The 9776-nt window shown below is 43.3% G+C and overlaps 1 protein-coding gene across 2 annotated transcripts in view; it reads left to right on the top strand.

Moving 5' to 3' along the window:
* Positions 1-8440, top strand: part of APOB (apolipoprotein B) — a 44232-nt gene extending 35792 nt beyond the window's left edge. Inside the window, exons 27-29 of one of the 2 annotated variants that reach the window (XM_053587406.1) lie at positions 267-381; positions 486-669; positions 6949-8440. In XM_053587406.1, the coding sequence (XP_053443381.1) occupies positions 267-381; positions 486-669; positions 6949-7089 (440 nt within the window). In that variant the 3' untranslated portion in view covers positions 7090-8440. Of the gene's footprint in view, positions 1-266; positions 382-485; positions 670-1625; positions 3558-6948 lie in introns of those variants that run through there. The other variant, XM_053587405.1, reaches the window with a different exon arrangement.
* The last annotated feature ends 1336 nt before the right edge of the window (positions 8441-9776 follow it).

Below are 9776 nucleotides of genomic sequence, written 5' to 3'. Positions count from 1 at the left end.
TTTAAGGTGTGCTCCCAAAGATGCTCTAGGTCTTATTTTCAGGGGACGTCTGATCTTTCCTGTAAGTAGCTCTTATTTTTGGAGGATGTCTTATTTTTGGGGAAATGGGGTAGCTATTTATTTAAAAACAACTGAACTGTACATTGCATGTTTCAAATATGTAAGTAAGGTGTGTGGTTAAGATAGAATTCTTCCAATTTTCACAATGCAAATGCCTATCCCCTACAGTTATTAATCTAATGTAATATAAAATCTCTCCTCTACAGTTGTGGGAACACACAAACTTGAAAATGGTTCATTAGTCCGTAAGACCAAAGGAACATTTGCACACCGTGACTTCAGTGCAAAATACGAAGAAAATGGCAAATATAAAGGACTTGAGTATGAAGCTTTTATTGAAACTTTATCCCTTTTCAAAATTCCTTGTGGAGTTTTTGGCATGTCCCTACCACACTCATGATGGCTTATCTGCTTTCTGTTTTCAGGAGCTGGGAAGAAGATGCTCGCCTTGACATCACCAGCCCAGCATTCACTGATCTCCATCTGCACTACCAACAAGATGAGAATTCCTTCTCCTCCTCAGCGTCCTCCCCAGCCATAGGCACTGTGGACATGAACTTGGAGGAAGATGATGAATTTTTAAAGTGGAACTTGTACTACCGCCCTCAGGTGAGTCCCATCTAATGTATCACACACCCCCAAAAGCAAATCAAGAATTGGGGCAGTTACATTTAATTCCAGACAAAATATTATCTTAGAGCTTTCCCAAACTGGGTAAAAGACAGGCAGAGAGCAGGTTGAACTTCTCTGAGAAGCTATTCTCCAGCAAGTATTACAATGAGTCATTCATTGATTTTCATTATTAGATGTGCACATGACATCATATTAACACTATTATTTTATTAATTCTGGGAAAATCCAGAAAGATGAGAGTTATGCCTCAGCATCATTCACGGCAAACTCTACCACGGCCAGAGTATGTTTTTCAGATAATGGTTTCTGGAATATTATGGCTTCAAAACTCCTCCCCATAATAGAACTTCTAGATTAGATCCATGAAATTCTTCTCATGTCTTTCACAAACTCTGTCAGGGCCAAATCAAAGATGCTGTTACCAGAGAAGAAGACCTAAGCTCATTCCATTACTGTTACTGAAGTTAGTTATGGACCTGGAGAAGGAGTACTGATACCAGCATTCTGGATCTCTGCTGGGTGGCTCTGAACTTTCTCCTTCTTTGCTGCTGCTTCTTTCCTAGACTTTGTCTTTTCCTGTCTCTTCTTCCCCTTTCTCCTGGTTCCATTTCCTTCTCCTCTTCTTCCAATTTTTAGTCCTAGGAAAGCCTTCCTATTAAGTGTCACTGTGTAAAATGCCAAATGCCAAGCATATTTTTTTTATCCTTTCTGGGCCATGTTATAAAGAGGAATTAAGAACAGTAGACTTGTTTAACCATAAAACAAACACATGAACTGACATATGAAAGATAAATTCCCTTCAGAATATAGAGATCCTCTGATCTTTACTTTCAACTGGTAATGAAGTTTTAGTGCAATATATTATGTAATCAGGGTAATTGAAAACATCATGTTCTTTTCATTCTTTTTTTTTTTTTCCCTACTGAATTCAGTCCTCTCCAGATAAAAAATTCACCATATTCAAAACTGAGTTCAGGGACCAGGAATCTGATGAGGATTTTCAGATCAAAGTTAATTGGGAAGAAGAGGCAGCTTCTAGATTGCTAACCTCTCTGAAGGACAATGTGCCCAAGGCCACAGAGGCCCTTTATGACTATGTTGACAAGTACCACCGGGAGCACACAGGACTCACCCTGAGAGATGCTTCTTCAAAAGTAAGGAGAAGTCTGCAAAACAATGCTGACTGGGCCTATCAAGGGGCCGTGAGGCAAATTGATATGATAGACATGCAGCTCCGGAGAGAAGCCAGTAACACTATTGGAAGCTACCAGGAATGGAAGGGAAAGGCCCAGACTTTGTACCAGGAATTGTTGGGTCAAGAGGACCGAGACAATTTCCAGAGACTCAAGGATAAGGTGTTTGACAGTTTAGTACAAATTACTCAAAAATACCGTGTGACAGTCCAATATCTGATTGACTCATTCATTCATTTCCTAAAGTCCAGCAGATTCCAGCTCCCAGGGAAACCCGAGATGTACACTAGAGATGAACTCTTCACTATGGCCATGAGGGAAGTAGTGGCGGTACTGTCCCAGGTACATGCAAATATCTATAATGGGTTAGAAGTGTTGTTTGTCTATTTTCAAGACCTAGTGGAGAATTCTGAATTAATCAAAGACCTAGAGATTATATGTCCTTTTGATTCAAAGAGCTATAAACTAACAGATATAATCCTGAGGTGTAGAGAATTGTTAAAATCTTTATCACAAGAAGTCCAAAAGCTATTTAATGACCTCCAGTCTGTCAAGATCACAGAAATGCTAGTTAATCTTCACGATATTTTACAAAAAGTTTTCCAAGAAGTAGAAAGAGAAATCAAACGCTTAAAGAGGAAGAAATTTACTGATCTCACTAATGATATTCAACACGACATCAACAGAGTCTTCAACAAACATATTCCATATGTTTTTGCATCCCTGAAAAAAAGCCTATACTTTAACCTTAGTAAGTTCAATGAACTTGTTCAAAACAAACTTCAGGAAGCGTCTCAGGAGTTACAGCAGATCCAGAAGCATATAAAGGCTCTTCGTGAAGAATATTTGGATCCAAGTGTAGTCGGCTGGACAGTGAAATATTATGAACTTGAAGAAAAGATAGTTAACCTGATCAAGAACCTAGTACTTGCTCTCAAGGATTTCCATTCCAAATACACCATTGGTGCTGCTGATTTCATTTCCCAGCTGTCAAGTCGAGTTGAGCAATGTATGTATGGAGAGATCCAGGAATATCTTAGCATCCTTACTGATACAGATGGAAAAGGGAAAGAGAAGATTGCAGAGCTTTCTGCTACTGCTCAGGAAATAATTAAAAGCCGGGCTATTACCATGAAGAAAATCATTTTTGATTACTACCAGCAGTTTAGATATAAACTGCAGGATTTTTCAGACCAACTTTGTGATTACTATGAAAAATTCATTGCTGAGTCCAAAAGATTGATTGACCTGTCCATTCAAAACTACCACATGTTTCTAAGATACATCACTGAGTTACTGAAAAAGCTGCAATCAACCACAGCCATGAGCCCCTACGTGAAGTTTGCACCAGGAGAACTTATTATCACCATCTAATTTTTTAAAAGCAATCCCCACTTATTCTTCTGTTCACATTAAACCTTCATAGGGCAAGGAAAATATTTCAAGCTGTATATATTGATAAAACCGTATTTTGAGCCCGCCCTGTGACAGGCAGCTGGCCACCAGCAGAAGCACATCTGAACTGAACCTGCACTCAAGCTGGCATAGGGGCTCGGGCAGTCTGTGCACTCAGGGGGGATGATACTTTCTGTAAGTTAAAGAAAATCAGGCTCTTAGTTATTTTGCTAAACTTGTGGGGAGGGGAAACAAATAAATGGAGTCTTTATTGTATATTTTTCCATTCAATGTAGTTCATTTGTATGGAGAGACAGGAAAATGCCAAAACATTTGCATACCGGTGCAAATGTTCTGGCATTTCAAAACCTCTAGAAGAACACACATTGTGATGGCCCCCACTCACCCATATCAATTTAACCCCATCCCTGAATTCCCCTGCAATTTTTGCATTATTTACCTTACACATCATTATTTACTGTTAATCTAAGAATATCTCTTTTCAACAATACTTCATGTGAGCAACTAATAAACAAGTGAACCAGTTTACCGGGCTCTCAGGATTAAACCACCATTAATGAATATAGGAAATCTAGGAATATAGAAAAAGAAGATCAAACCAGTTCTCCAGGTTCTCAGGATATATAAAAAAGATGGTCAAACCAGTTTTTTAGTTTCTCAGGTCCATAGCATTAAGTGACAGAATAAAAGGGGAAAGGGAGGATTTGTGAAGGGAAATATTTGCTACAAAAAAAAAAAGTGGTAATTGCTCTCAGGGATTGTATTTGCCAAGTGAGAAGGAGAAAGTATTCACAAAGGCTTTCACAGAATTAGATCCTGAGGAATGTCCTGAAAAGCTTCTCATTTGTCGTTTTGTGCCACAGTTAGTCCCCCTAACTGACAGTCCACTCTTTGGTAGGCTTGAGATGAACCAGCAGGTCCTTTATCTCCCTTAGCCTCCCTTGAATGAGAAGAACTGGACCAGGAAGTCTTAGCCGCAAGGGTTTCATGGAACGAGGGATCCCAGAAGCCAGAATCAGCCAAGGCATGGGGAGCACAGGTGGGAGGGGAGGAATGGGGACATGACCAGCAGACATGTATGCTCTTAAACACCCTTATTTTTCCAGTTGTAATATCTAACAATCCCAAGCATAATCAAAACCCAAGGGTTTCCCAAGCCAGATGCACTTACTTGGAAAGCTTATTTTAAATGTTGGCAATGTCCAGTGAGAGCCTCAAGGTGAGTTCTAGTAAGGAGAGACTGCAAAGAGCCTGTGCAACATCACTTGTACTCGTATCACTGGCAAGAGCAGTTGTGAAATGGCACATTCCTTTTGATGGTGTTGAGGAACAAAGAAAGGAAGAGGGTCATCTTTGGGAAATAAGACATTGGAGGTTACTGCCCCCCACATTCTACATGAGGTCTATTCAGAAAAGCCCCTTTCTGTCCAAAAATACTTTCACCTGCTGCCATTCCTTCATAAAGCCTTCACATTCTCTTAGTAAAGCCCACTGTTAAAATGCACTGGAAAAGAAAGCACATTGCCTATTGGTACCTTAACAGGATTCCGCTGTCTAGAAATAAGGAGCCAGGAAGAGTCTGGGGAGGCAGAATACATGGTAATGTATGGATCTGGTGCTCCAGGAAAGTCTGCTGGATGGTGGGTAGATGGATGGATGGATGGATGGATGGATAGATGGGTGGATGGACGGACAGACAGACGAATGGATGGGTAAATGAGGATTCTGAGGATGAGAGCAGGGGGAAGTGAGACCCAAATCCCAGGGTACCATATCAGTGGTTCCAGGCATAGTTCAGGAAGAGTTTCTGATCCCTTTTCAGTAACTGAAAGGAGGCCTGGAATTATGGCTTAATTTGGGGGAGAAGAGAGAGTCCATGGTTCCCAGTGCTCATGTGATGATCTCTATATCTAGGGCTGAAAGGAGGAAAAAATAACCACAAATTCAAAATGATCATACAATCACACAGTACTCCCTGCCCAACACCTTTCATACAAGGTGCCCCTGATGGGCTTAGAATGTCTTCATTATTCCGACTAAAGTTGAAAGAAGAAAGGATCCTTGGGAGGGCTCAGACTGTGCTTGGTTCAATTAACGGCTACATTCTTTAGTTGCTTTTAGTTTGGGTCACTTATTTCCTCTCTGCTAGCCACAGTTCTCTTCCGTCTCAAGTGAAGATAACACCATATCTATCCTGCCTGTCTTGCAGAACTGTTCATGAAAACCAGTTCAAACAATATACGTGAAAGAGTTGTAATGTTACATCGAAACAAAGTGCCATTATTATTAATGAAATAAGATTGTGGCAAGGACAAAGAATGAAGGCAGGGATACCTGTCCGGTTCAATAAGCACTTGTGAAACACCTCTGTACGCAAAGCACCATGTACAGGCTCCTCAGAGGAGGCAGAGATAAGTGAGAGGCAGCTCCTGCCCACCTGCCTTTCAGACGTAGAAAGTGATGTCTCAGGAAGGGCATAAACAAAGCACTGTGAGAGGTGAAAGCAGGAAAGAGTGTGAATCAGAAAGTTTTTAATAGAAAAGGTTGAAATGGATCTTGAAGCTACAAACACTTTCATACGCAGAAAGGGAAACAAGGAAAGCCCATGCAGAGGAGAACCTGGAGTGAAGAAGAACAGGTGGGTGTGTTTCCTGGACTCCGGATTGTCTAGTTTGGCCAGGATAAGTAGGAAAGAAAGGGAATTGGAAAGGCAGGTTTACAGTACCGCAGAGGCCTTGAATATCAAAATGCAAAGGTGGCACTCTCTTTTTGAAGAAGGGAATCCCATGAAATATGTTGAGCAGAAGGGTGATACGAGTTGTGATTCAGGAAAACCGATATGGCCACGTACATATCATGAATTTTAGTGGGACAAACCTGGATGTGAGCTTGTGTTAGGATCCGAGTAAAAGATGCCAAGCCCCTCAGGTCCTAGATATGGGGAATGGTGAGAGAGATTAGGGAAAAGTAGATCAGGAAAGCATAATTGGCAGAATCAGGATAGATGCAAGAATTGCCTTGGTAAGTCACTGGGGCAGGAATTGGAGGGGCGGGAAGAGAACAGCAAGGAAGTGGGGTGGACAAAGCACTCTTCAGAGTCAGGACATTTTAAACCTGCATAACTTTAAGGATTATGTGGCATCAACAGAAACAGAAAGCATATGTTGGGGGGAAGAGTTAGAGTATAAGGCATGGACTCAGACTGTCACAGCTGCAGAGGGACCTGAGGACATATGGTGAGTTGCGGTTTGCAGTAACATGTCCAAGCAGAGAAACATCTCACCAGCAGATTGGTGATGTCAACTAGAGAAACTATGTCCAAAGGAATCAGAAACTAAGGAGAATATCTAACAATTATTGTATTAATTTTATGCCCTTATAAGTACCTTCAGAAATTTAACAAGAAAACAAAGAGTTTTTCCTTTTGTGTAGTTAATTGCTCTATTATCTTGAGAGTCGACATGTACACCTCTGAAGAATAAGCCATGGGGTGACGTGGAATGTCCTGCAATAAACAACAGATAGTTCTCCTATAAAACAAATATCCAACATTTAAACCACAGAAGAAATCAAATAAAGGAGCCCAGCCCAAGTCCCTGGAACTTCAGAATCATGATCGAGCTATGTGCTTTGGTTTGACTCCCAGGTCCTGCCCAGAGGAGCAGTGCTGTCCCCAGGAGAAACCTCACATGAGATGGATGCAGTGGGACTGGGCGCCAGGGCACCACCAGGTGCCTTGGAGCTATCTCCATTTTCTTCTGCTTCTTACTTGTGGATGATCGAGTGAGAAGCCCAGTACCTCTTTTTTTTTTTTTTTTTTTTGGTGATTGGAGCAAAGTCCCCTCCAACTCCCTACTCAAGGTCCCACTTCTGGCTCTAATTTATGACTTAGTCCCCATTCAGTCAGAGAATGGGGGGAGGGATATGGAGCAAGAGTGGACAAACAGATGTTCCCTCTAAAAGTGTCTAATAACCAGAGATAAATGTGCAGAACCAGACCCCATCTCTGAGCTCATCCCCTTGCACGCTGTTAACATTAAGAGTCAGCTACAACTCCCTTCAGAGTGCTCTGTTTGTGGGTGAGATGGTTGGGTGGTCACCAACAAATAACATTCCAGGACCTTATAAAAGTTGGTGGAGCAGAATTTTGCCTTCTCCTCCTGTACAGACTGGCTCATGCCTCCCCACGTCAGAGCAGTGTTCAAGGTCAGTGATACCCAGGGCACTAGGACTAAGTGCTGACCTTGAACCTGTTTTACCCCCTGAACTGACACCACTGACCCAGTCTTGGGGTGAGAGGGATGACTCAGGACTTGGAGGTGGCCTGTTTCATGAGCTGCAGACCTGTGTCCCCACCACCCTTGCTTTTAAGCTGTCATTTGGGCTGTCCACTGTGCAGCATGAATGCCAAACCACCCCGAGCAAAGACATCCAGAGTTTAGACTGTGGACCAAACAGTGGCCTGAGGACAGCCCAGCTTCACCGGCTTCCCCTAAGCTTCCCAGGTGGACTCTCCATTTCTCCTTTCTTCCACCAAGTGGGGCCCCGCTAGCCTGGTGCCAAGGTCCTTACACAGCAGAGGACCCAAAGCCCTTGTACAGGGGCCAGGCTGGCTGGCTCAGACCTGGGATCATCTGAACTCTGTTATGATCACATCGTGTACCAGATGACCATGAAAAGACCAGTAGAAACAAGGTAGACTGTCACCCTACAGCGCTACTCAGCTAAAGTAGCAGAGCTCAGGGCAGCCAGTACTTCCCTCCTCTTAAAGAAAGGCCCCAGCTTTTGAGCCAAATTCAAACTTCACCATTCATGAGCTGTGTAACCTTCAGAAAGTCACTTGATTTTTCTAACCCTCATTTTCATCTTTAAAATTGAGGTTATGAAAGAAGAGATCTGAGCAGGAGTTGAAAGTGGCCCCTTCTGATGTTAGAGAGCTCCTATAGAAAGTAAATGAGATAATGTCCATTGAGCCTGGCATACAGACGGATAGTGTTGCATTGACAGTGGTCAAAATGAATGGCATACAATTGCAATTATATACCCAACACCCCAGAGGAACTTTACCACAGCATGATATGGATTAAAATGGCAAGTGCCGGAGATTAAATGCAGGGAAACACTCTTGCAATAAAGTTAAAACCAACTGCAACCAAACACTTTGTTTTTTAGGATTACAATTCTAAATCAAGAGAATGATAAACTCAAGGCACACAATAGGTTTGCTCTGACAGGGAGACAGGGAAAGGAGGGTGAAGACTCGCAGTTGTGCCTGGGACCCCCACGCTGCGGGTTGGGGGGGATTATAGGTGTTCATTGTACTATTGATTGATTGAAGTTATTTAATTAAGACAAAAGCAAAAAGAGAAACCCCTGTAAGTGCATGGCACATGTTAAGGACTTCCATTATTTTGTGCTTCCCTTCCCTTATTTTTTAGATAGATTATGTCCCCTTTTTCAGGGGAAAACTATTCGTTCAATAAGCCCCCTCCATGGGGCAGGCATTCTCCTAAGCATTCAGGGCAGAGAAAGGAACAAGTCACTATGGGGGGAAGCTGGATATGGCCCTCGGTCTGGGAGGGGCCCAAAAGAGGCCTCCCAGGGATCCCTGAATCATAGGCAGGAGGTAGCTGGCCACATTGGTGTCGGAAACCTGGGTGTGAGTCCCAAGTGTGCCACTCACTAGCTATGGGGTCCCAGGAAAGTCACTTCACCTCTCGGATCCTCAGAGACTTCACCTGCTAAATGGGAACTCAAGTGCTCCAGATGAACTGTGTGAGTCTGGGTCCTCCTCTACTATCTAAACTTTTTTATTTCCATGGCTGGTTCTTTTCATTCTCTCTGGAGAAATCCTTCAAAGTCCAGCAAGGAACGTTTTTTAGTCCTCAAGTCCCCTCTGATCTCTCCTAAAGCAAGCCCAGGCCACAGGCTTACTGTGATCTAACCTTCCCAGCCAACGTCGCTCCAAGCTGAAAATCAGCAGGCAGGTCCAAGGCTTCCTTGAAGACCTTGTCAGTCTTCTCCTATGTTTCACCATGTCACGGCTGGGTAGCTGAAGCCCCTCCTTTTGGGGATCCCTGAGTTTCCTGAACATTCATTCCCTTACATGGACGCTGCTGAAACAACACACTCAGCACTGTGTGTGCTGCTGTCCCCTGTCTGGCCAGCCACACACGTGGATGTGGGACCTTGGGCAGCTTTTCCCCCCAGGAAAGGGTTTGGGTAGAAGGAAGAAGGGGCTGAAATCCCATGAGGCTGATGGGGTCCTCACGCTCATGATAGATTGGGTGTTTTACCCTCCCCCCCAACACCACCTTTCCTTCCCCACTCACACATTCCACTGTCTGTGCAGGGGTGACCTCTTTTCTGTGATAGGTACAGGTGTAAACTGAGGGTACAAAGCCACAGTGCTGGGATGGAATGCACAGGCAGCCTCCACTCCCCAAACACATCAGAGGCAGAAGATAGTCCAAG

This window comes from Nycticebus coucang, chromosome 4 (assembly GCF_027406575.1).
Source record: "Nycticebus coucang isolate mNycCou1 chromosome 4, mNycCou1.pri, whole genome shotgun sequence".
In the NCBI taxonomy this organism is placed as follows: Eukaryota; Metazoa; Chordata; class Mammalia; order Primates; family Lorisidae; genus Nycticebus; species Nycticebus coucang.
The sequence above is the reverse complement of the archived record's forward strand: the minus strand, read 5'-3'. Positions and strand labels throughout refer to the sequence as shown.